General features: G+C 40.3%; 1 protein-coding gene across 1 annotated transcript in view; it reads left to right on the forward strand.

Annotated features, from left to right (window-relative positions):
* The window catches only part of WDFY4 (WDFY family member 4), a 145,152-nt gene that overhangs the window by 55,921 nt on the left and 61,602 nt on the right, over positions 1-27,629 (forward strand). Inside the window, exons 30-42 of the mRNA XM_075025984.1 lie at positions 85-254; positions 606-731; positions 1,206-1,367; positions 1,480-1,677; positions 3,182-3,299; positions 5,014-5,171; positions 5,615-5,853; positions 8,320-8,429; positions 9,395-9,586; positions 10,122-10,261; positions 25,387-25,464; positions 26,382-26,585; positions 27,408-27,459. Coding sequence (XP_074882085.1) covers positions 85-254; positions 606-731; positions 1,206-1,367; positions 1,480-1,677; positions 3,182-3,299; positions 5,014-5,171; positions 5,615-5,853; positions 8,320-8,429; positions 9,395-9,586; positions 10,122-10,261; positions 25,387-25,464; positions 26,382-26,585; positions 27,408-27,459 — 1,947 coding nt within the window. The remainder of the gene's footprint in view (positions 1-84; positions 255-605; positions 732-1,205; positions 1,368-1,479; positions 1,678-3,181; positions 3,300-5,013; positions 5,172-5,614; positions 5,854-8,319; positions 8,430-9,394; positions 9,587-10,121; positions 10,262-25,386; positions 25,465-26,381; positions 26,586-27,407; positions 27,460-27,629) is intronic.

Genomic DNA, 27,629 nt, shown 5'->3' on the forward strand with positions numbered 1-27,629 from the left:
AGTTGCATCAGTAATCCTTCCTCTGATATGGCATTCATTTTTAGACACTTCCTCAGAATGTTTTCCTTTTCTTTTCCTTTAAAGATAATTTAAAAACTGATCCTCCAGTGCCTGACAATGGCTCCTTCTTGATTTTTGGGTTTTCTGTGTTGCAAAGATGTCTGACTGATCATGTCCACATCCCTGAGATCTACTTGCTTGTGGCAGGGCTCTTTCTGGCAACTCCACAGTCTGAACCACCTGAAGCAGCCAAGGTATGAAAAAAATCGTGGACAACCATGAAGCTGCTATTGCTTTACTACTTTGGCATTTTGTGGCCTATTCTGTGAGAGGATTCTCAGGCAAGTTAACTCTACTTGATTTTTGTGATAGTTAAAATTAGTCATTCATACTTTAAAAATAAAGTAAGATAACTGAGATTTAAAAAAATTTGTGTTCACAACAAACTTGTTCATGCAGGCAGGTGTTAAATGCTATGTAACTACTATACTTTAGAAGGTAATTCAGATTAGCTTCCCTGTCTGTTCTTACGTTGTCAAGACTCATTACAATCTCAGAATTAATAATTCCCATCTCTTCTTGAAATATCTCTCCTCCTGTTGTAGAAAGATCTTGAGTCTATGTTGCAGTGGATCTTGCAGCACCACCTTAAGGAGAATGTCCTCAAAATTGGGTTGTGTGCAGAGGCAGCTGCTTTACTGCTGGAAATGGTTAGAGTCACTGTGGACAAGGTAAGCATTTTGTTGCAAGTACAGTGGAGTGTGAATGGCAGAATAAACTGCCTGAGAGTGTCAGATGTCAGTGGCAGTCTTTACCTGCAACTCCTAGCCTTCCTCAGCCCTCACAGGGCAATAGTGAGCATAATAGTGAGCAGGGACTTCAAACAGTCATCACAGCTATTGGCCTGGTTGTGTTACATAGCAGATGTTGTGATGGGCTCATGTTTAAGAAGTGAACACAGAGATGGATCTTACCCACAGCACTAACCATTTTGTTCATTCCTGATGATGAGGATATGCCACCTTTTTGATTCAGTGTATCTTCAGTCTACAAGCTGGAAGTTGGCTGCTTGTGCCTTGCCTGAATTCTCTGTGGCCATGTCATGTATGCTTAGTTGCTTAGGGATACCTGGAGAGGACCAAAGATGAGCTTATATGAGTGAGAAGAATGTTGCCTTGACTAGATGCACATTTGTCTGTGTTCAGCCTATTGCAGATGCAGAAGCCTCCTGGGAGATTGCCTATCCAGGGAATGTTATCCAGTTTCTGTGCTTGGTCTATCACAGTTATACTCAGGACCCTGTGTGGCACTGTCCTGACTTCTTGAAAACTTTGGCTATGGTTGCTTTCCATTCTGGACCACCCAAGGTATGTCCATCTGGGCCAGCACAAGCCCTTCAGATCAGAGATGGTTTGCTAGGAAGAAAAATCAATTTAAAGGAGATTATGAGTTAAAATGCATTGCTGTCTGCTTCCACAGGGAGGCTCTGAAGGCCTTTTGACTCCTGATGGTCCAGCCATTGCTGAAGGGAAAGGCTGTGTTGATCCCTCCTCTCTCCCGCTCCTACCACACCCTGCCAAGAAACAAGTGTGGGATTTTGTGCGAGTCCTCCTGATGGACAGTCTTCTCAGCATCCCAGCAAACAAACAAGGGCATCCACTTGAGCTGATTCTTGAGGTCTTTCTTGTATTCATCAGGCTTTGCTGCTATACCTTGCATTGGGGGTGGAAGGACAGGAGGTATCCTGCTAGCAGCCTAGTAAAGAAAGTGCTAATGATGATGAAGAGATGTATTCAGTCAGCATTTTCGACAGTCTAGGATAAGGCTGGGATCACAGCTCTTAGAGAACATGCACTACATCCTGGCCAATCTGGACCGCCTGCTTAGTGGAACAGAATTCCTACGTTTTTAACAGGGAATAAAGGCCTGCATTCATATGAACTAAGAAAATGCTGCCTCTAGACAACAACAGAGGCATTTTTAGGGCAACTTTTAATATTGAAGTAAGGCGTAAAAAAATTTCCCTTTTCCTTAGTAATACCTGCTTGTCATTAGAGCGGCCCTTGAATTTGTTGAGAACAGAAGACTTCACATAGAGCATTCCTGTGTACTGATTTTTGAGACACCAATTTCTTTTTAGTGCTCAAATAAACCAAAATCAGCTGTCTCCACTTTTAGTACAGATTAATATAAGCTGTAGCAGCTGAGCCTGGATTATGGATTTCAACCACTCAAAGCACTGGAAAGAGACAGAGTAGTCTGAAGAAAGGGAAAATGTAAAATTTGGGCTTCTGCTCCAAACTGTTAATAGTCCAGGTGTCCCAGATTGAGTTCTGATGCAGACTAAGCTTAGTAATACAAATAGTAATCAACATAAGCTTGACTGCAACTATCATGAGTTAAATCATGTTGCAGAGCAGCAGTTCCCTAAAGGTTTATACAATAACATCCCAAGGCTTGGTGCAGTTTAAAATAGAGGATGGCTCTTCTGACTATTTGAATCCTGAGCCTTCCTAAATGGAGCTGAAATATCCTGAGGGCAAGATCTCTTGGGAACTACCTGTGAATCTATGTTCTGTCCCTGTGCAAAACTTTCTTTGTGTTTAGTGTGAAGAGGGCAACTATGCTGGCTATCAGCTAGAGAGTGTATACCTATGTAAGATTTCCTGTTTTCCCAACTAGGATATGAGTTTCTGCCATCTCATCTGCTGCCCAGTAACTGTCCACACATGCACTCTTGAGATGTGCCATGTTGCCTTTGCATGGAGGAGTACACCAGATCTTTGCATTTATGTGTTACTGTGGATTAGCTGTCACAGATAACTTCTCAGCTTGCAGCAGCTGTTTCATATGCCCACACCTAAGGCTAAAGTGTGCAAGTGAGATGGAGTAGTTGTCCTTGCTCTTGTGCTGTTTTTCCCTTCCTCTTCCTAACATGGTGCCTAGGTGTTTAAGGGAAATGTCGGGCATTTTTAATTATCTCAGATAGTACTGAGTGTCCCTTGGAATTTCTGCTTGCTTCTTTGAGGAAAACTTTTGCTGAATCTGAATCTTTGACAGGCATAATCCGCCAAAGATCCGATGAAATCAAAGACCTTTTGAATAAAGGCTGAAAGTGAATTTGAGTCTGATTTCCTGGCTGGTTTTCTGCTGTACTAATATGTATATGTTCACTATATAGGCTTCTCCAGAGGATGCCACCAGTGAGCAGAAGAGACATTTTCAGACAAAAGTTTTGCTGTCTGCTATGGACATCTTCAGTGTTACTAGCCAAGGCGAGGGGAAAACAAGACCAAGAGGTGAGTGGTGAGAATCAGATCATTAGCTAGCTGGTATTTAGCATGTAGCTGTAATTGCTAGAAAGGTTTGGAAACAGTAGCTAGAAGGACAGTCCAGCTCAGCACGCTGGACTGTCCCTTCGCTCCTGCTATAGGCCAGTTTGCATAAATTACTATAGTTTTACTGTTTTTCAAGAGAGCCTCCTCAATTTTTTTATCTCTTTTTGAGAACAGACTCTGAGCATTAAAAAGGGAGTACTTAAAAAGAAACCTAGGTTTATCCTTGAGTGCTTCTGTAAACAACCCTGATAACTTAGTCGTTGCTGCTCTTCTTTCCGAGTCATTAGTTGGACCAGTCCTTCATGATAGTATTTTAGTGAGATTGGTTCTGTCCTTAGGATGGAGCTGTCATTTCCAATCTGAGTAAGGTATTGTGGTGGGTTGACTCTGGCTGGACACCAGGTGCCCACCTAAGCCATTCTATTACTCCCCCCACCTCAGCTGGACAGGGGAGAGAAAATATAACAAAGGTCTAGTGGGTGGAGATAAGAACAGGGAGAGATCACTCAACCGATTACTGTCACAGGCTAAACAGACTCAACTTGGGGAAAACTAACTTAATTTATTGCCAATCAACCAGAGCAGGGTAATGAGAAATAAAACCAAATCTTGAAACACCTTCCCTCCACCCCTCCCTTCTTCCTGGGCACAGCTTCACTCCCAAATTCTCTACCTACCCCTCCCAGCGGCATAGGGGGATGGGGAATGGGGGTTGTGGTCAGTCCATCACATGTTGTCTCTGCCACTTCATCCTCCTCAGGGAGAGGACTCCTCATACTCTTCCCCTGCTCCAGCGTGGGGTCCCTCCCATGGGAGACAGTTCTCCACAAGCTTCTCCAACGTGGGTCCTTCCCACGGGCTGCAGTTCTTCACAAACTGCTCCAGCATGGGTCCCTTCCACGGCATGCAGTCCTTCAGGAGCACACTGCTCCAGCGTGGGTCCCCCGCAGGGTCACAAGTCCTGCCAGAAAACCTGCTCCAGCCTGGGCTCATGTCTCCACAGATCCACAGGTCCTGCCAGGAGCCTACTCCAGTGTGGGCTTCCCACAGGGTCACAGCCTCCTTCGGGCACCCACCTGCTCCGGCGTGGGGTCCTCCATGGGCTGCAGGTGGAGATCTGCTCCACCGTGGACCTCCCTGGACTGCAGGGGGACAGCCTGCCTCACCATGGTCTTCCCACAGGCTGCAGGGGAATCTTTGCTCCGATGCCTGGAGCATCTCCTCCCCCTCCTTCTTTACTGACCTTGGGGGCTGCAGGGTTGTTTCTTTTACATGTTCTCACTCCTCTCTCTGGCTGCCATTTCTGTGTGCCCTGCAACTTTTCCCTTCTTAAATATGTTATCACAGAGGTGGTGCCACTATCACTGATGGGCTCAGCCTTGGCTGGCGGTGTGTCTGTCAGAGCCGGCTGGCATTGGCTCTGTAGGACATAAGGGAAGCTTCCAGCAGCTTCTCACAGAAGCCATCCCTGTAACCCCCACCACTACCAAAACCTTGCCGCACAAACACAATACAGGTATTTCTGCTAGACCTAGAGTTTTCTTAGACATGTCTCAACTCTGAGACATTATGGCATAAGACTGTTCCTTCTCAGGCCGGGTAACCTCATATCTTGCATAATTTTTTTGCATTTCAGCTTGTTTTGGAATAATCAACCCTCTTGTAATCTTTCCAGGCACCAGTGATCCTCATGGCACTTCAGAATCAACTGCACCTGTATACATGATGAATATTGCTTATTTTGCTCAGAAGCTGGTTGAGAAGCTGAACAGCAGAATGTTTGCTGCCGACACCAAGCAAATCCTGATCTTCACTTCCAAACAGATTATGGGGGTGAGTCACATGAAATTTTTTCCAACTGTTATCAACATGTTCTAATGTTCTGTTTCACACTGAGGTTGTGATACCACAAATCTCAGGAATATGGTTGTAAACCATTTGGTGATTTTGATTATTCCTATTTTCTTGCATGAGCACATAATGGCTCTAAATGACAATCAGACCTAGATAGTGCAGCCTAAAGAAGGGATAGTTAGCTCTTTTGTGCCACTGTCTGTTGGCTATGTACGTGTTGCTGAACAGGAATAAATTAATCTCTTCCACAATTCTGGGGACTTCAGCAGAAATACAGAAAAATTGGATTTGTATCTAACAGGTAGTTCAGGGGAATTTTGCTGAAATAAGTTTGCAACAGCTTAAGTGAAGTGAGAGGAGTGGATCATTGGGAGAGAGTTCTTTGAGCAAGCCAAGTACTCTGGTGTTTTGTGTTTTCACAGGTCTTAGAAAGCTCCGTTTCTCAAAAGGAAGTTTTCCTCAGTGCCCTGTACAGCTGTCTAAACAGAGCCATCCTATACTGCCTATCCAGACCACAACAATCGCTGCCTGAACAGTTTAACGTCCTGAACACTCTCAATGTCCTACAGGAGCAGTGGGACATTATTTTTGCAAATTACAACTCAAATAACAATTTTGTCGTCTGCCTAATGTACTGCCTTTGCCAACTGAATTCGGGCAGGTACAGATGTTCATCTCAGCATAACGTTTGTTTACATCTCTGTGCTGTTATCTATGGGAGTGGGTGCAGAGGGGGAGATTTCACAAAACTTAGGCAATATCCATTTTGGGGAATTGCTAGAAGCTGAAATTGAGCTGGATTCAGCTAGACTAAGGACTTTGGATGTAGTATATATACTGTATCCTAGCAAGCATTTAACCCATTGGGCTCAGAGCTCTGGGGGGTTAAAAGCACCTTTCTGCTTTAAATAGGGCAAACCTTCACCTCTGATTTGGTGTCTCTAGAAGTGGCAGAGTAAAGCCATTTGGGGAAAGAGGTTGTTTTCCTCATAGACTTAAATGAAAAACAACATCAGAAATGTTTTGATGTAATTTTTTGTCATTTAATTTGGAGGAGAGGATGGTTACTGATGTGCTCAGTATTCTGGAGGCAATGGATTGTCTTCCAGCAAGAAAGCAGAAGGGATAAACTGTTCTTCAAACAGAAGGCTATTTTTGCCTTGAATACTAGTGAGCAGAAAATTTCCTACCATCTCTCTTGCTCAGAAGCCAGCTAGTATGTGAATTTGTGGATCTAGTAAGCAAGGCACAGTGGATGGTAACAATGCAACACTAAATTCCACTTTTTTTCATTTTGAAAAGGGTGTTTCATTTCAGAGACACCCAGGCAAGCTTGCATGTTTGTCTAAGCAGAACCCTTAAATTTGCACATAGGTTTAATTGCTACTCTTTATTAACCAAAACAGCTGTGTTGTATCTGTTTTATTCATCCAGCATTTCCAGCAGCTTACTCACTTCGGAGTAGTAACTGCAGTTAACAAGCTTGAACTGATTTCAGTGGGGTTGGCTCACAAGCCCATCATTAAAATGAGAATCTGGAAATCTTCCTGGGATGTAGGCTAGAATCACTCCACAAGCATGCAGGTGGCCACTCTCTGAGACATCTGCGTGGGCTAATTTAGGGAAATGGTTTTTCTGATCCAGCAGCTATTGTTGTGTGGGTACATTTAAAAATATATATAAAACTGTGCATGGATCTTGTGAATCTTTCTGTTATGGTTATTGTTACCTGGATCTGAGCTGTAAAGTCCTGGTCATACTGAAGCTGGGAGTTTTGGCATTGGCTTGGATAGGGCTAGAATATCCATACCCACTCTGTTTGCTCTTCTTACAGGTGATGTATCAGAGGTACTCTTGCTAATCTAAGCTGAGGAGTTATTCTGGAAACTTTTTTTGTGAAAAGAAGCAAATATTGCCTTGTGCTTTATTCACTACAATGATGTTTGTTGTTTCAATGAAAACGTTCTGTGCTGCTTAGATGGTCTGAATTGAATCCATTAACACAATATCACATCAGAAATGAGCTGCACTTCCTGAGGTCTTTTCTTGATCGTTCTTATTCCAGTCAGATAATAATTTCCAGGCCAAAACTGTTGAGATGAGGTAAAGATTGATTGTATGTAGCAAGAGCAGAAACATTTTTAAAAAAAATAAATTACAGAAGTGTTGTTAGCCAAAAGCCAAACGTAGCAAATCCAGGGAATCAGAACTGTGGTATTTTAAATAAAATCAGAAATTAAAATGGTAGCTTTGCATACCCAAGAGATTTGGCTCTCCCATGTAGTAATGCGTGTTTACAATTGACAGAACATAGTATCTTACTAGTGGCTATATATAATATATATATATTATCGACAGCACTTCTGTGACCAAGTCCAGATTGTCTGGATGCCTTAACTAAGCCTGTTGCATTTATTGTATGCATTACTGCTGTGCTGAAATTCCTGTTGTCTTTTATCTACTGACTGGTAAATTATCTGACACACACCTCACCCCCAAAGCAGCACTAACTCTTTTTGGCCATGGTGATGCTCTCAGTTGTAATCACATCTACATGATACTAATACCATGGTGCTAAAGATTGTGCTTTTTTTTGTGCTGAATGCTTTATAAACTGAATGAACAATCATTGGTGCAAAGAACTTCGTCTAAGTAAACAGTTCAGTTGTAGGGTATGGCAAGGCAGTGTTTCCCACATAATGGGAGATACCTCAAGTGAAGAAATTCAGAGCAAAGAGATGGCATACAAGATGCTCAGGGGAGGTGCAAGAAAGCTGGATGCAGTCTGGCTACATCAGTACAGCCCTATGTTCCAGCTAATTGAGGTGAATGGTAGATGCAAGTGCACTAAGAAGTGCAGGGATAAGTCATGTACAACAGAGTGATCCATAGGATCTTGGTGACCACTCCTTGACTTTGAAAACCAGACTGGCAGTGGTTTAGTTCCCACTTCCTGTAAATCCTGCAATATCATGTGATTGGCATAAGCCCTTGAGCCTGGGAATACTGATCTACTAAATGAATTGAGTAGGAGTGCATGTATAGAAATACCCTTAGGTTTTTCACTATCCTCAGTTTATTCTAAGTCTGGTTTCCTCACATGTCCTCCCTTTTTTTTTTGTCACAGCTGTTCAGAAGGTTTTGGGGTGGATGCAAAACCAAAGTTGGCTTCGTATCACCAAATTTTCCTTGCACCCAGTGAAGAGGAAAAGGGCAGTCTGCCTACTCCTGATGATGGTAATTTATGGCACATGTTGCATTTGGCTTACAGTGCAGAAAGTGCGTGGCATAAACAGTTATCAGCAGCTTGTGCAATTTCTACTTAATTGCCTCTTTGGTGTATAGGCACTGCAGGCACAGCATAGAGAAAGGAAAGTTATGGTAAAAATCACTTGTGCTTGCATTATACCTTTTTATTCAAAATTCACACCCCACATCCTCAGGAATAATGAATATCAGTTTGGAGATCTCTTCCCTATGTTGTGGCCAGTATCCATGCCCAGATACATACTATTTGTAGCTCTATTTGTTTTTTCAAGGCGTATACAGAGCTTGTGTCTTTGTATTGTACACAGGAAGAAACATTTTGCTCTTTTAAGAGAAACAATGGAAATATTTTGGGCTGGATTCAGTGTGGGGGCTGTCAGCTGAACCCCACAGCAGAGTGATGTTCTCTCTTTTTTTTTTTAATATATTTATTGGCTTGGATACGATGCAACCAAATAAGTCTGATTTGCAGGGAAATACAGCAAAACAGCTCAGCAAGTCCTTGTACAGCATGCTCTTGCTGTGTCAAATTGTTTCACAACTTAGTTACCTTCCCCCCACTGTCTCTAACGATGTTTGGCAACACAAAGGAATGTCCTTTATGTGCTCTGGCATTCTATATATGATAATAAGATCATCAAAATTTTGATGAGATGGTTTTCGAAGGCAGACACCAGTTAGGATCATCTGTCACTCCTACTTGTTTCTTTCAGGGAGTTGCAATATAGTAAAAGAAATGTCCTGCTGTTTTCTGTATTAGATTAACTAGTCTGGCTTAGAATCTATGGAGGCAGTAGACAACACGGAGCAACTCCACTGACTCCAGCAGTTACTCTGGACTAGTGCTATTCCAAATGAGATATTTTTGCTTTATCTGCTGCTTGACTTGTTACACAAAAAATGATTCTTCATTTGTAGTTTCTTTTGTTTCCTAGTCCATCAGGAGATTCTGAGAACAGTAGAAATCACCTGGAAGCAGCTCATTTCTCAGAGGCGGCAGGCTTTGGAGGACACTTACAAGATGGATCTTTCTGTAAAAGGAAATGACAAAGAAAGGGACATGAAGATAACAGAGATCACTCCTTTATGGGAAGAAATTATGACAAAAGCTTGGCAGCACTTGATAGGTCTGTTCTTTTATGGAACACTTGTAGTAAGCAGACATTGCAGTAAATGTAGTGCTTAATGGAAAGCCGCTGATTCCTTGGTTATACCCTTCCTCTGCACATCACCTGTTAGATAAAGCAGATTCTCAGTTTCTCTCATCCAGGATGGTGATCTCTTTCTGTGTCATGCCCCAGCTGTTCTGTAATCACCTGGTAATGTTGTAGGGCTTCTGCCATACTGCAAGAAACAGAAATCTCCTTAGGCAATTGCATATTTGCTTGAAGCAGGGCATCCCAATATGTGCAGTGCTGCAGTGATTCAGAGTTCACATCTGTATAATGAAACTGATCAATGGCACACCTCTGTGAGGCTTTTAAATAAAGACTTGAGAAGTGCGCATTAGTTCAGTGCTTTTCTTATAAACTGAAGGACAATTCAGCTGGAGTGAGGCACTGCCATGTTGTCATGTCTTGTGTAACGGGGATACAAACCCTCTACCTTCCCACAGGCTCAACTTCAAGTTTTACAAGTTTTTATGTCTGTTCTGGCCCACAGCATCTGAAAAGAAGCTTCTCCAGAATAAAGTGGGGCCAGGCCCATCACAGAGCAAGAACAATTCCTGGAGTGAAAGCCTGTCTTCAGCTATCAGGTTGATGCCTGGCCGAAACACAAAGGAAATGACATGTAAATCTCAGGTAACTTCTGCTCTTTGTCTTTTCTGGCTCTGTCACCAGTCTGCCTTTTATATGGCTCTGCAGAGTTTGTCTGGACTTGGGAGTCTTCTGAGTATGTCTGTTGACATGTTCCATTGCAAACTAGACACCTATTGCAGTTAAGGATTCTATTCTAGACTGCTAGAAATAATGACTAAGAAATAGTCGTTGATCTGAAGAACTTTGGCTGGCAGCCTTAACTTATAATGTATTAATGCATACTTTTTGCATGAGGCCTAATTATTGCACTTGAAAGGAAAAACCTAAGCAACCCTTGTGTGTTTGTGCTCACAGGGCTCTGCTTGGGTCAGAACAAGGTGAGGAGATGCTGGCTTTGCTGCTGCTTTTGACTTAAATCAGTTATGTAAACTTTGTCCTTCAGACACTGAATTAGTAGAAAGGATCAGGTTTTACCATAGTACTATCCTTTCATTTTCTACTCAATATGAAGTATTAAAGGCCCAAATTTTAGTTTAGGCTCAAGAGATAAGGAGACAAGTGTTTATATAAACCAAGGATGAGTCTGGAGGGTATGCAGCATTCCTACCACCAGCAATGCAGCTGGACTATCTTTTGCATGTGTAAACTCCTCCTTTGCTGAGAGTGAGGGCCATTTCCATGTTTTTGCTGGGCATATGTTGACAATACAAATAAAAAGCACCGGTTAAGTGTGTTAGGGCTAGAGTAACCAGCTATATGGTAGGGCAGCAGTGCATTGACAGAATATTCAGGGCTTTGGACTGAACTTGTGTTATTGCAGTGCTGATCATATTAAGGTCTGTTTTTTTCTCCTGCTGAGGAGACAGCAAGTCTGTTACAGCATCAGTTTAGGGAATCTTAACCCTCTAGCCCAAGCTGCAGCAGACTGCAACTTTATCTGCAGTGATGACTGGTTCACTTCCAGGTGTATTGATCAGGAGGGCTATGATACCCAAGTAATGTTTCTGGTAGTACCTTACTGAGCTGCAAGTTTTTTCTCAGCATGCCACAGCATCGTTCTCATTCCTTAAAATCACTTTGCTGCTTACAGAGTGAGCAAGTTCTTCCCAGGTACATATGTAGACTGTGATGTCATACTACAAGAGCATCAACTATTTGCCCTGGGGTCTGTTTAATTATTTTTTAAAATTAATTTTGATTATTACAGCTGATTACACCTCAGTGAGCAATGTAATTGATATTTGTAAATGTATCCCAAGGAACATTTTGTACAACATGCTTTTTGCTGTTGAAGGTTAAAGACTCCGTTATTGGTTTTTCCCTAAATATGCCCACATCATTAGTTCCTCCAGTGAAAAGGTTGCCATCTGGAAAAAGCAGCACGGAGACATTATTCAGGCACAAGTGCATGAAATTGGTGTTTCTGCATCTTCTGTCTCTCTTCTGCAAGGAAGCGGCTTGTAATTAAAGGAGCTGGGTTTGGAGGAAACATTACTCATTTGGTGTTATTCCTTATCATGTCAAGGACTGACAGCTCCACAGCTCTGATAAATTGTTCTTCTCAATGAGATACAAAGCTACAATTCCAAATGTTCTTCTCCACTCTCTCTGTCCCCCTTTCTCCCTCCAGTCTATCTTTGAAAGAGTTTGATGCACTTTTCAGAGAAATGAAATCTAAGAGGAAGAAAATTAATTTCTTTGTTCCCCACAGCCCTCTTTCTTCATACACTTCACAAGCAAGGTATAAGGTGGGATTTTCAGTGTCAAAGTTGGGAGCACAAGTTACGTTAAAAATAAATGGTATTTGTGCTTCTAACTTGTTTTTTTGACCTCACTTTGGTAGTCACTTTAAAAAGTCACTCACTTTAAAAAGGGCTGTAATGTGATTTTGTATCATTTGCTGTGTCTCAGGTATCTTCTATATTGACCTGGGAAAAATCTTCAGATACTGGCCTCTGGTCTTCACTACTGATAGTTATGGACCTATGTCCTACAGTGACAGGCACCTGGTTGAAACATTGAGATAAAAGGAAAAGTAGCATAGTGAGAGGCAAAGCCTTTAAATCTTATAGTAAAATAACAATCTTTGCATTTACTGAGAGCTAAGCATGATTGTTCCTAACTGAGCAAAACTATTAGATTTGAGAAAGGTGCAGAAATTCAGCCAGGATTTCAAAGCTTTGCCCAGTAGAAAGAAGAAATGGGTTTATAATAAACAAAGAAGTTGAAGCGGTAGTTGCATTTGCTGCAGATGAAAAACATAACCAAGAAAACCCAAACAAAACACCCCCCTCAAAACTGTCAGCTTTTTCCCTGTTGTCATTTACAAGATAGCAAGAGTGCTTTTGAGACCCAATCCTCAATCTGGAAAAAAACAACAAAATTCAAACTATTCAGTCCAGCAAAGGATCAGGCTCCATATTTCTGCTGTACTTTCACTCAGGATCACCAGCATCAGTGAAGCCAATTCCCTGCTATTTGGTGGTAAATGTCAGAATTAGCAATCAAATACAGCTGTCTTTCCCCCATATTTCTGAATCTACTTTGCTATCTCATGCTCTGGGCTTTGTCTGGAAGGCATGATCATTCAGAAAGGAGAGCGTGATCACATTTCTGGTAGTAGAATGGTGATCATCTGCTCTGGTAATTGCTATTTTGTGCTTTCTTGGAAGTCCGAGTAGCCATGCAGGAGCAAGAGGAGCACTGTACAAAGTCAGATTTTTTAATGCTTACAGGTGACACAGTTGGGTAAATTTGCCAGCAGGAGAGTCTGTAAGGCTGAATACAGTGCCAAAGGTTTCCAAGTCATTGACTTTCCTGTTTCAAAGCAAGCTTCTAGATCTCTTGCTCTTTCTCCTCCTTTCCTCCCCCAGTCCCCCTCCCCTCAGTTTTGCTGTCAGAATCTAGGATATATATTTAATGTTTAGGTTAGCAATGACTGATTGTTTTTGTCATCTTCAGCAAGCTGCAAAAGCAGCAAGGGAGCACTATAGCAATCATATTTCAGTAAATTGTAAATCAGTCAACAGCTTCTACCATGCAGTGTCCTGAAGTTCTTCCTGAGGATGAGCGCCTGAGCAAGACTACAGGCAGCATACTTCTTACTACTGTAAGACACACTGCCTCAGTGCTGTAGATATAGCTGTTATTCTTTGCAAGAAATGCAGAGCCTCCTGAGTTCTACAGCAGGCCTGATCATACCTGTCTTCTCCTGTTTTGGTTCATTAATTACATTCCTTTATGCCAGAGGCCCATATACCTTCAGAGAATGAAATAGAAAAGGTCTTTTTAATCCCAGTCTTCAGAAAGAAGAGGTTAAGAGAGACCTAACTTGTAATTGCAAAACCAGAAACTTTACGGTAGGATTTTGGACAGCAAACACGCTTGTGAGACAGCTATAGATAAAGAGCCAGCATCTGATGTCCTTTGTGCTGGTTTTGTCACTCTGTTGCAAGAGAATTCCTCCTAGTTAAGTGATGGGAGAATGCAGCCTTTGAACCCTAAGGATTTTTGAGCAGTTTGATGGATAACTTGGTTTCTGATCTGCTGCCCTTAGTGTATGCAAGGTCACTGCAGAGCTAGCTGCAAAAAAAGCATTTAATGGTGTAGCTCTACAAATCAGAAAATACTAGATGCCAAGTGTGGCTTGACTGGGAGTGATTCATTTTTCTTTAGTTGGCCTTGTAGTAAGAGCCCATCTCTTGTGCTTACTTTTGTAAGCAACAGGCAGATTGGTAAACCCACAGCAAATCTGTAGAAGATAACTGCATCAGTGTGTCAGCAAGACCCTTCTTTGCCTCTGTGGATAACTTTGTGAAGTCAGGAGCTCCAAGAAAAGACCACTTGGCTGGGACTTAAGTCACTGTCAGACACAGAAACTACTTCAGTTCCTTTTGAAAATTCTTTCTCTTAATTTTTTACAATGTAATATTTTATTTATTTATACTGATCACTAAGCAGTCTTGATGTACCTGCTGAAAAGAAACTGCAAGTTCATTAACTCATTTAAGAAAGTGAGTTGTATATCCTCATCTTATCATTGAGCAAGAAGATGGTGATATGGCCAAGGACCACTTGAATTCTGCATAGTTTCCTAACAACAGATGCCCTTGGTTGAAGTAATAGCAAGTGTCTCTTGGGCAAGCTCCACTGAAAGTTGTCTGTCGAGTCCTGCCTCTATAGTTAGATTCCCAAGAGAAAAAAAGACAGCCTCTGAAATCTCTTCTAGGAGTTAATGTTTCTTTTGAATTCTGAGAAAGACTGAGGCATGTTTCAAACAATATGTTATTTCAAAGTTTTTAGGACTTTCTTTACTTTTAGATGTACAGGAAATTTGTTTTTTTTAGTTTTCTCATCTGTTTATTCACCAGGCTTCTCTTAGGCCAGCACCTAAAAGTGTTGTTACTACAGAAAATTATTTGTTTGTTACACCAAGAACAACAAATTTCACAGACAGCAAAAAATCTTACAGAATTGTTTCACATGTAACACTCATTCTTAAGATAAATATGGCTAGTATACCTAGTATCTCTAGTCATTCACCTGTGGTGGTAATGCATTATATTTTGAGAAGTATTTAAACATAGAATTTTCATTAACATCAGTGGAAGCTTGAACTACAGGCTTAAATTCCTTCTGTGCTGGAAATGTATATCTCTACATCAACACTTACAGGAGGGTTTTTTATGTTTTGTACAGTGCTAGGACTTAACTACCTAGTACAAGTAGTAGCTGCATCACAGATAGAGAATTAGACCTGTTTCAAATTAATATGTACAGATCATACTCACAAATTCTTGAGTGAGATGTCTGTGTGCAGAAGTCTGTGTTTTAGAGGGTAGTTTTAAACAAGGGATTTTAAACAGAAGTGTTTGATTTTGAACTGGAAGGCTGATGATGTATTCCGAGGCTCTTGTCAGGGCATGGAAGACTCAGCCCCAGGACGTAAAATCAGCGTTAGTCAAAATGCTGTATGTCAGTGGGCTTTGACTTCTGTAAGAAAGAAACTATATCTCAAGTTGACAGACATGAATTTACATAGACTTGGCCATTATCATCCAAGATGTCAGTGGCAACACTAGCAGCTGAACCCAGAGCTAGTTAGTGGACCAGTGCCTTCAAATACTAGCTACTTCTTTCCTGCATTGTCATAGCATCTTTCAATAACTGACTGTAAAATCAAAGCTGATGCTGATGAGCCTGGGTTTTCAAACAACAGTAGAGCCACTGCATCAGAGAGTGGTTGTTCAAGGTGTGGAGGAATGCAGGGTACTGAAAAGGAGAGCAGGGTTAAACAGAAAGAACTTGATAATTTGGGATGAAGGAGGAACAAGCTCAATTTAGCAGTTCCTGGTAGGTGAAATGAAGAAGATAGAAATATTTGAAACATAATCACGATTACTACTTAAACAAATATTTTTCTTACCAATCACTCAGTTGATCTTTCACTAGCTTTTCAAGTTAACTGAGTTAAAGCAAACAAACATATAATGATATTTCTTTGAAAAGTGCATCATTTGTGTAACATCTTTATCTTCAGAATAGAAGGATAATTAACATCACTAATTATCTAATTAAGTTCATTAACTATCCACCAACAGTGCACCGTGAAGTTGACATTATGTTCTTCTGTCAACAAATGCTTTGATTTCTTAGGAAGTAATTAAAATGTAAATTAGCATGTCATTAAATGCACAAGGGAAGTTTGGAATCAAATATTCATTTCAAAACTGCTCATAGCACACATTTTTTCTTTACTTCAATGAAATAGGCACTTTACTATTAATGATGTATATTAAAAAATTTCCATTATAGTATTATTGTCTTGTTTAATAACTGGCTCAAAGCTAAATTACAGTATGCTGCAGCAAGCTGGAAAAAGTTTCTTTAACTTTGAACAAAGAAATTTTTATGTCCTCTTAAGCGGGTATCTGACACACTGCTCACTTATCATTTTCAGATTGTTCCCAAGATCATAAAGAAATAATTCAACAGGTCAATAAGTTAGATAAGAACTGCATGAAAACACAAAATGCAGACTATCTGATTTTATGTAATACAAATCACCAAACTTTCTGAAATGCATGGGAATAATTTCCACATTCACTGAAGACAACTGTTTAACAGAGAAGTTGGATGATGTTGAATACAAACCATTAGGCTGACTCAGATCCACAGGCCACTCACTCCACAGTCTGTCCCCAGAAATCCAGTACCGGTTGCTACAGGAAATGGTGTGTGACAGCACAATGCACAGTAGAAAATCTATCCTAGCAAAACTGTTCCTTTCTTGATTTATATCACTTTCATCTTAAAACCTAAAATACAAGAAATAATATCTCTTCCAAAACTTTTTGTTAGTAACTATTCAGAGGGAGTTTTTCTGTGTTTTTAAACTCAGTGGTGTCCTGTGGCAGTGAACACCCTTCATTCAATTATGCATTGTATGAAAAGATGTTTTCTTTTATGTTTCCTGCATATTTTTTTTAAAATAGATTTTTGCTTTCCAAACTAGAGATTGTGTCTTGTTCAGGTTTAAGCTTGGATATAGGATTTCAGCAAGTGGAGTTTAATGTTTAAAGCTGTTGGCATTGAAATCTCATCTTTCAAGAGCTGCTGGTTGCAGAGTTTTATTCTCATGTAACAGAGAGGATGGCAAATGAATTGAATGGTGTCAATGTGGATGAAAGCAACGTTTTATCTCGTTGCAGAGAAACCATAGAAACAAGTGCTAGCCAGTGAAACAGAATTATTTTTTTTCCTGCTGAATATATAGAAAGTAAAATATTTTTTCATATTTCTTGGTTCAAATATGTCCATTTTCTTCCAGAATTTTGATGCAACCTATTATTTATAATAAATTCAAAAAAATTATTTTAATTAAGTTTCTTTATATGGATCATTTGATTCAAAAGCCTGAAGCAGCATTAAACCGAATCAAACTTACGTTTTTGTTTTAAAACTTTGGGTGGAATCAACATTCTCATCCAGTTTCCCAAAAGAAAATAGTTTTTCATTATTCTTTTTTTTTTCTAAGTTCTATATTTGCTCTATTTTTAAAGACAAATAATGCACTTTTTCAATTATGCTATTTGTTATTAGAAATCTTTATAAGGAGAAGAATTATGACCAAATTTGCTTATCAACAAGTTATGAGTTTGTATATGGTGTCTCATCTCATGCAGGGAGCATTATAAAATGCTCATAGGAGTCTGGGTGCCCAGAAAATTAAGTATGAGTTTCCATCAGACAGCAGGGACTGAAAATAGCTAAGAGTGTTAACTGGATGGTGGTATGTGCAAGTAGAGAACAGGAAATCAGGGGAGGTCCTAGAAATCTCTGCAAGATGAACTTAAATGTTTCTCCTAAATGAGGGTATAAATTGCTAACCTGTGCTGAAGTCTGTGACCATTCATTTCTTGCTGTTCTCATCCTTGCTAGCCAAATTAAAGGTAAAGCTTGGTTGTGCCTGTGTTCCATTCATGCTTTCTGCTGCAGAGTATTCTGTAGAGTCCAGGATTGTTCTACAGGCACTAAAAAACTCCAGAAGTAATCTTGTCACCTTTAAATGCATGTCATTTTAGGAAAACTGATAATTTTGGGGGTCAGGGAAGAGATGTTTCTTTGTATTCTGTACTCTGAACTCTAAGCATATGCTAATTTTTACAGAATTCTTACATCAGCTAAAGGATTAGAAGTGCACATTTTTCTTAAATAAAAGCTATGATTCAAATGTAATCAGAAAACGCCAGTGCGTGAGGCTTTCAGATAAATGCATTGAGATACTATGTAATAAAGCCCTAAGTTATATACACCTGTAGGACTTCACAGAAAATCACCATTTTAAATAGAAATAGGAAAATGGTGAGTAAGAACAAGTGAAGGCAGAGACTCCATTGCTATTCCCCATAATGCCGAAGTCTGGCCACCTTTCACTAGAGGTGAAAGCTAATACCTCTGCTGTAACAGGATGGAAACTGAACCCTCAGGAGGTTGACTGAATTATCCCAAAGTCACAGAAGTCATCCTCAGAGATAGGACTAAAGAACAAACATGTCACACCTCCCATTGAGCTTTTTTGCTATTAGGAGACAAGTTATCTGTTCTCCCAGGAATTCATCTCTTGAGTAGTATCATCTGTTGGAGTGTGTGTGTATGCACACATATATACATACATATATATATAGTTGCTATAGAAGTAAAGCTGCTTCTGTGCTGCCTGAGTTTAGCTGATAAATGCAGTGTGGAAGTCTCATCACATGTACACCATACTTTGGTTTTATCCTCTTGAAACTCACCCCCATGTGTGGGTACATTTATGATGCACTGAAATATGGAGGTTTTTCTCATTAAGCTTGCTATTCCCCAACCAACTGGTGATGCCAGGAATCCATCCATGATCTTAGGAGCAGTTGGCACTGTGCATTAGCCTCCTAGCGGGTTGAGGCACGAAGCTTCCATGCAACACTTAACTGCTGGAACTACAGTCTGTTGAAAAGCTAAATGAATTTTGGCAAAGCAACAATAAAATCCACATGGCAATAACAATTTTGTGATTCAAAAGAGCCTGCAAACAACCCTCAGCATGGAGAGTGTATGTGAAGGACTAAGATAAACTGATCTTTAATCTGCTAAGAAAAACATTATCTGCCTTAGCCTGATGCTTGTTACCTGGTGACTAATGAAACAATTTTTCCTCTTATGAAATGAACCTATTCGCTTCCTAGTGCATAGTCAATTACCTGAAAAGTAGTCTTGTCACAAGATGGGTGGCTTATTGTTTGCACAGGGTAGCAGTATACCTGGTCTCTGATTCACCCTGTTAGATTTAGTAGCAATAGTAGACTTGGAGATGTTATGCACTTTGTCCCTGTATCTGAATGCAACAGGGCTGGTGAATTGGAGAATTCACCCAGCTCTAGTAATCTACTATAACATTCAGATTCTTCTCTGTAAAACTGCCATGCTAGCTGTAATCCTATCCTTGGCTTGTGAGGCTGTTGAAGAAGGGATTGATTTATTCTCTGTGATTTAGCAGGAAAGGACCAGAAGCATTGGGCTCTAATTGTTCATGTCAGGAAGGGAAATTATGGTTAGATGTGTGGAAAAAGGAGGAGCATGAGAACTGAAGTGAATACAAGAAGATGGTTTTCACACCTCAGAAAAGTTTAGGCTCAAAACGTAACTGCTGACAATCTGGCTCTGTAGCTATTTATGTCATAGTGGTTCAGGAATTTTCCGTTAAAAAGATTATTGGCTTTAGATGGTGACTGTGAAAATCAGTCACTTTTGTGAGAAAGTGTCTCCTTCCTGACTAAGTCACAGCATCAGTGACAGGAGATCCACTCTGGTTGGGGCATGCAGTCCAGAGGACAGAGCTGGGATATGGAGCTGCCAAGAGGAGCAATGCTGCACCACAGGTGGATGTCATTTAATGTTGTGCTCCAGGGAAATATATACTTAAGTAAAACTGAACAATTTGCTCTTTATAAAATGACATTTCCTTAGTGTTCCATTTCATAAAAAATGCAGCTTTTCTGTTTTATTCCAGATGGGAAGAGTGTATCACATTAGTATCATGTCGTATTTTTCATTCTAATAATGATAATTTTCTGTTTTGCTCTTTATCACCCATAGAGGTTTTAAGCATGTTTAATTGCCATTTTTAAGGTACAAGTGCTGCATATGTATTATCTGTATGTTTGTACCTTAAATGCTTGGATTAAAGGCAAATCTTCCCCCTTCAGTAGCAGACAACCTGTATATAAAAGTTGCGAAGTATATGCCTAAGCTCATCCTGAAACACAGTGATTTATTGAATCATGGTCATCAGATCTGTTTCTGCCATGCACAAACTCTTTGCCACTGTCACATATGCTATTTACATGCAGTTTCTTGTGTCTCTAAGAGCTCCTTACCTCCTGTTATATTCTTCTATGTCCATAGAATACTTTCTAAAAGCCTAGTGATTGCTTGAATAGCTGTAATTAGATCAAAAAACCTTCCATGTAGAATTGTGAAAGCCCAAGTTAGAGAAATATGGTATGTGGACTCTTCCTGTGATGTAAGATCTAGTATCTGGTAAATCAGCTATATTAGAATTCTATCTGGCACTGGGAACATAAGAGTAGAAGTGATTTCCAAATTGGTTCATCAAATTGTTTCCCCCTCCCACTACTGCATGCTGTAACCATATACATCCTCTTTGTGGGCTTATCAGGCTGTTTCAAATTAAATCAGGTTGGGTTTGCCCCATCACTAATCCCCCTTCCTTGCAACCAAGTCATAGTGGCAGGATGTTCCAGAAACTCACTTGGTTTTGTTTCCCCATCTGTAAGCTGAAGACTTTGACCTCTGTCATGAAGACCTCTTGAGTTGTACTGGTGAAAAGTACTATACAAGAGTAGATATTTTTATTATAGCTGTGGTGCTATATGAATGCTCTTACTGTGTGTACTTCTATATTTTTAATATTTCTTTTGCTTGGAAGAGCAAAGTAGTAGGCTAATATCACCAATTCTAGTCCTCACTAACAGATGACTAAAACACATGCTTCAGAACAACTACGTGGGTATTCTTGCTATCATCCATGGGACTATTCACTTGATACAGTGAGGGATCTGGATATTTGGGCTTCCCTTTTGGCCTTTCAAAGTCCAAAAATATTTTGTCTTGAAGTTTATTTTTATTTATTAAGAGTTTTGGCACATACTTTTGTGTGCCTGTGTGTTTTGTAATACAACACATAGCCTTTAATTCCCCAAGAAAACCTCAAAGTGCAGTGCTCCAATGACATAATGTTTCTTTAGGAAAGAACTGTGGCATATGTGGCGTCTGTATCATGCAATATGAGGTTATTATGGCAAGCCTGAATATTTATGGGGTGCAGGAGTACTAAGTGATATATATATATATATATAAAAATAATTAAAAAATCAGACATAAAAAATTCCAGAGCTCAGTAGAGAATTGTTAACTTAGAAGTCGCACCTCAGCCTTTTTTCTTTCTTTTTTTTTTTCTTTTCTTTTCAACTGTTTCTTATTACAAGCGGCCTTTCAATTGCTTTAGTTGAAAGAAATTATAGAAAATCCACTCTGGGTTTTTTTTGGCATGCTAATTTGTCTGTTTGCCAGCATTTTTCTCCTTGCTGGTTTTACCTTTCCCCAATGCTAATCATTTTCTCTCCTATTTGCCTCAGGTCTCCATGCAGCAAGAGGAGAAACAGGCTTTGATTCTGTGGTTCATTTTTTTTTAATAGGGAAATAGCTTGTAAATTCCATCACCTTTTCAAGCTCTAAATATTGGCTGGGGAATCTGAGGCAGCAAAACAACCTGATTCTACTTAGAATGTGATTGTCTAAGGCTGCAAAGTAGAGAAGGCTGTATAAAAAAGACTTAAAGCATGGTATCATACTCAGATTTTTAGGCCAGGATGGGTCAATATGGCCTGTTAGTCTGCTCTTCCCTAGAATGCGAGTCATATTTCTTGCATTTACACCTGCTTTTCAGCGTATGAAACTCAAACCTTATGTTACGCAATATTAACAATTATCAAAGCTGGCATATTGTTTTTGATCAAGATAGATATTACACTGTGGCTCTGTTGTATTTAATCTACTGCATAAGGAGTTGCCATTTTAAAGGATAACTACCTACAATTTTTAATGGAAACTCTTTATTTGTTAGAAACTTGTTTGCACTGGTTGTTCATTAAGCATTACAGTGTAATTGTTCTGACTGAACACTTAATAAGTAATAGCCTGGTCTATATTCTCCATGTTTATTTGATATATTTTTCAGGTTTTGTTTTTGTTTGTTGGTTTGTTTTGCAGGTTGGGTTTTTTTGTTGGTTTTGTTTGTTTGTTTGTTTTTGTTTGTTTTTGTGGTTTTTTTTCCAGTCACAGTGATCTCCAATTTTGTTAACTGTTCATTTCATTTTACAACCAGATGGTTTTCCTGTGGGGATCATCATCAGGGACATGTTCATCTGGTTGAAAATGGCTAGCTATATAGCTCATTTGGAAGCCAAAGTGGTTAGTCTTCAGTTCACCAGACGTGGCTAGCAGAATTTTTCTTTCTTAGGACTCTTCATATGTTTCGAAAGCTAGGAGCTGGGTGAGTGAAGTCAGTAAGAATCTTTGCAATGTGGGCTTTGACCTTAGGGGTCTGATCGGTGACCATGAGTGAAATAACAGACTATGAGCTACTTTGAAACAGCTGCCAGTAAAGCACTGACTCTGCTTGAATAGCCTGTGGGTATCTGAAGTGGTTGTTAATACTTGGAGGAATTGGTTGTCTATTCTGAATGGCTTTTACCCTATGTCCACATAGAGCTGGGATCTCAGCTCTTCTCCTGTACTGGGCCTGGCTCAACAGCACAGAGATGCTGTTGCTTTCTAGGTCAGCCTTTATGGGAGTTTTATATGAATTATGGAATAGTTTTGTGAGGCCGCAACTGTGATTACAGGTTTAATGATGCTTTAAACAAACAAAAATGTAATGACTTCCATCAGTGTAAAACAGGAGCTTCCTGCAGGGAAACACCAATAAATGTGACTTCGCGGCAGGGGTACAGACCTGGCTGGCAGCCAGCAGTAATCGGCACACCACATAGACCTTGTGTGTTAACTTAATTATAGCACAGTGCAAGCAGCAGCTAGATAGTTTGCTGTGAGGAATCACTGCCAGCATGGCACAGAGTCCATGCATTTAAAAGTTACCCATCTGATCCATGGCTTTAGGTAGTGAGAGGCTGGGACTTTCACAGCCAGTTTAGCCTTGTGCTGTGACTCACAGCAATCTCACCTTTGTCAGGGAAGCTCGGGTGAGCATGAGAGCCTTCGAATGGCACTGGGGGCACTTTAACCTCTCCTGTATAATTTCTGATGAGCTTCTGCCTTCTCTGCCACCTCTAATCCTCAGGAACATATTAAAGGAACAGATACTTCTGCTACTCTCTGTAATGCCGTTAATGATCAGCCACTCTGATTCCTTTTTTTTTTTTTTTTTTTTTTTCTTTTCCCACTTCATGGCTTTGGTATACCTTTTGTAAATTCCTGGAAAGGGTAAGCAATCTTATTTTGACTTCAAAATCATGTTCAAGTAAGCCTGCATCCTTCCTACAAATTTGGCTGGCACATGGAATAGATATTTATAGTTTATTTGGATACTGTGATTTTGGAGATTCTCTTTCTTTCAATAGTGATTAGGAGCATCATCCCGAGTCAGGTCCCTATGTGCTGTACCATTAGCTTCAGGGAAAAAAAAGTTGCTCTTTAAGAGAGCTTTTGGGTTGGAAAATTTTAAAGCAAGTATGCCCAGAAGATCAGACATGGCATCATGTAGTTGTAATAGGATAGATAGAATCTTTTTCCAGGAAATACACTGTCAAACAGGAGACTGTTAGTAAGAAGGCTGTGATAATGAATTCTTCCCCGTAGCTACTTGCCAGCAGTCACACAAAAGAGACACTGAGCAAGGAGAGAAATAGATGGAGCAGCTATCTTTGTGTTTGCATAGGAAAGTCTGAGTTACAAGACTGTAGAACAGTCCCCTGAGCATTGGACAACATTTTAAAGCAGAGTCCTGTGCTGGTTCTTCAGTTGCCTTGATGCAATAAGATAAAACAAGCCAGTAGCTTACTCAGCAGCTATTCAGTGCTTCAGCTATACACGCAGCCTTTCCATATGCTTTGTGTCTCTGATCAGGCAAAAAAATGTCATGAGAACAAATACTTTATTTCAAGTCTCTTTGGGACTCAGAATTTCATAGATGGCTAGGAGAAATGGGGGAACAAACTTAGCATTTTCAAAGCTGGAAGCTTGTCTTTGATTAAAGTTTAACAGGGGAATTTCAGGAATTAGTATGATAGTGAAAATCTTGGGTTGTATTTTGTTGTTATTTGCATGATGCTAGTTTCGCACCTGAGGTATTCCACTGAGTTTAATAATGTTTCTGCTGACCTTTTCAAAAGGGAAGCTCAGATAGGAAGCACTGTTTGAAATTCTCCAGTTTGTGTTCTGTATAGGTCTTGGCTATGTGAACCCTGTGACCCCAAAACCTGTGGGTTTTGATGGAGTAGATAAGAAGAGAATGAAACCCATTTAATTTCCCTACTCCCTGAGTTTAAGGATCCCACCACACTGGAGGGTTGTTAGTCTGTGTAACTTTGAGGTTAGTATTTTAGTCTCTGTTTTGTGGTTGGAGACGTAGTGGTTTAGGGCAATTGCATGTCTTGCTGAAGATCACATAACAGTCTGTTTGCAGAGTGGGGAATGCAGCTCATAATCTCTTGACAGCAGTTCATCAGTCTTGTGCTTGCACAGAGACCCTTAGCTTGAGAAGTTTATTCCAATAAAACAGCAGATGAAATGTATGACCGTTAATACAGGTTCACTGTTCTGTGAGTCTAGTGCATTCTGGAAGAAAAGGAAAGGTGGCCAGAAAGTGCTGTCAGACTGCTTTGGAATACATGTATTTCCAGAAAAACCTGAGTAGCACTGGGGTTTAGGGCATGTCTGTGCTGTGTAGTGGAGCAGAGACAGTTATTATTATATATATGTTGCACTAGCACAGCTCTGCAAGTTTCCAGTTCTAGAGGTAGCTCAGATATCTCTGCATCAGAATCCCATTAAATAGTGTGTTTATACTCCAAGTCACTTGTTGCCAGAGGACTTAGGGTCCTAAATCTCAAAAATGTTTTTGGAAGCAGTTAGCTTCCTGTCTGTAAAAAGGGGATATGGACCGTTCCTTTGTTTGCACTTTCTGTTTACGCAACAAGGAGCAGGTGTATTGTTATGGATCCCTACCTCAGTTGAGGTCTCTACAACAGAAGATTGTCTTTTATGCTACTTGCAGTACTAACTAATTCAGCTCCAAAAGGAGGAGCCTTAAATTTTATTTGCTGTTTTCTTTCTCCTCCTGAGTAGTTCCACTAATGACCGTTGTTAAGATCATGAATATGTTTATCTTCCCGGTGTAAGTGTGCAACTTGCTCTCAAATCATTGCCTCATCACTATACTGTCTGGAGAGCCATCAAACTTGCAGACAAAGGTCATATTCCCCAATTATTCTTGTAAAAGACAGAGCAACTAACGCCTGCTTCTGCTTCTCACAGAGTGTACACCTGCAGCACCTTGCTGTAATGTGTACTGATGTTTCTTCTAGGGATTTGTGTCATGTATGGAACAGTACCGAAGAATTGGGCAGGAGCTGTATGCCGCTTTGTACAAGAACCATGTACAGGTAAAGAACAGGAATATTGTGCAACAGCCTTCTGTTGTTGAAAGGATGCTCTTGGACTACCCTGAGAAATCTGGCATTTCAGAAGTGAGATGAGTAGTATGCCCAAAGAAATGCTGAGAGTTAATGAGTCAATACTCTGTTCCTGACGTCACCCCTGAAGTGTGATATAGCATCACTCACCAGATTCTTCACTTTATCTTCAAGAGCCTTTTTTCTTTTGTTTAAATGAATTATTCCACTCCTACAGTGGCAAAAATGAAAGTGAGGACTTTGACCTTTTTTTCTCAGCAGCCAGTAAAACTTTTCAAGAGGTCTCAAGCTCGTAGCCAGTAAAATCTCACAGGTATGTTTTTGTTTCAGGATTGGCCATCAGAGACCAACAAGCTTTTCATTTTTTGAAATTCTCACCTCTTCTCTCCTTTAAATCGATATTTTAGTGTACCCCAACTCCCTGCACACACCTCCTAAGCAGAAATAATTAAATTTATGCCATTCTTGGAGGGAGCACAGTACACTTCTGACTGACACTTTCAGACTGTGTTTTCAGCGAGCATGGTTGTTGCCATTTGACGCAAACATTCACCAGAAAAAAACTGGAGTGAATAAAACCTGTGATGCTGTTCTCCTGACTCACTGCTTTTGAGTTGGAAATCTAATGAAAGCAGCCATTTTCAAGGAGGTTGAAGGTTGCGACATGCTTGTGTTTGTCACTGTATCTTAGTTTGACTAGTTGTATCTCCCACAGCATACTTTCAGTGGTCAGTTGGACCTGTGTTTGCTGGGTCTGCAGTGCTCCCTCTGCAGGGGTCCCATCTGGTAGGTTGGGTAGATCCCTCTGAATCACTGGGGTGGTGCCACTGCTAGGCAGGAGGACGGAAGTGTGCAAAAAGGTGGCACAAAGTGGTTCTGTCCCACAGATGTTGCAGTGTGGTTACAGCAAAGCAGCCAAGGACTGGATTATACTTGAGGAGCAACTTTTCTACAGAAGAGGCCTGTGGAGAGATGCAGCACGATCCTTAGAGCCACGATGGATTCTTGATTGTTATGAAGGGCCTTCGCGAATGAGGAGGAGGATTCAACGTGTGAACACCCGAGTGGCAACTATGCGAATGAAGAGTGAGGTAGAAAGCTTTTGCAGGAGGTGCACAATTTCTGTAGCAGTTGCTGGTGACTTTATACTCACCTCTTTCCTCTGGTTCTCGTCACCTGATTCATCAGCATGCTGTGCCACACATAAAGAACCCACTGAATGGGTCTGGTTTTGAGAGAGTAAGAGGGGCTGCAATGTGTTTAGCAGCAACAGAATGATTTTCCCTCTTTTCTGGTATAAGATCTCCCCAGAAAGATGAGATTATAACCCAACCATACTTCTCTGCTTGTAGTATCTCATGAGTATAGCGCTTCCCAATGTATGCAAGAGAGCCCACTTAGAAGGCTGTACTGTTCTGTTAGTCTTATGCTTGTCAGGGCTGCTAGAACTGGTGGATGATCAAAAGGGGAATTAGACTGGTTTGAACTAAGCATTGAATTGTATATGTGTGTATTTACAACTGTCTACCTCTGTAGTGTCTAAGTGCTATATCCTATCAACCAAAGCTGAAGCACTTTAGTATATCAGGAGGTTCCCATCTCTAGGACATTTTCAGCCTTTATGTGAAGTTTGGATTCTGGTAGTTTTCTGTAGGCTAGGTGGTATGTTTTTTATCCTATAACTGGCCTCATGCAGGGTCGTCTTTGAAAAGACAATAGTCCTTTTGCTTAATTGTTGACATTTGTTCCTACATTATATTGTTCCTTTGGGTCCTTTCAAATGAGTTTATTTGAATTTCCAAGGCATTTATTTGCAATGTAGTTCTAAATCTGTGTTTTTCTCTGCAACAATATTCTGAGTTATGTTTACCTGTCTGCATATTCCACTCTAGTCATACCTAGTCTCTTTTCAGGTTCTCCTAGCAAACAGAAATGAAACAACACCCCCTGCTGAAGTAAATCCAGGTAACCTTTTAGGCCTAAATTACATCATCAAGAGGGTGGACACAAACAGCCAAAGAGAACTGGAGTTAGTGTATGGAGATCCAGGTCAGAATTTCATCTAGTGAAAAAAACTTATTGTCAGTGCTCTGGGCTAAAAAGTCACTGGGAAAAGTCTGGGAAAAGACTGATGC

This window comes from Buteo buteo, chromosome 4 (genome assembly GCF_964188355.1).
Source record: "Buteo buteo chromosome 4, bButBut1.hap1.1, whole genome shotgun sequence".
Classification (NCBI taxonomy): domain Eukaryota; kingdom Metazoa; phylum Chordata; class Aves; order Accipitriformes; family Accipitridae; genus Buteo; species Buteo buteo.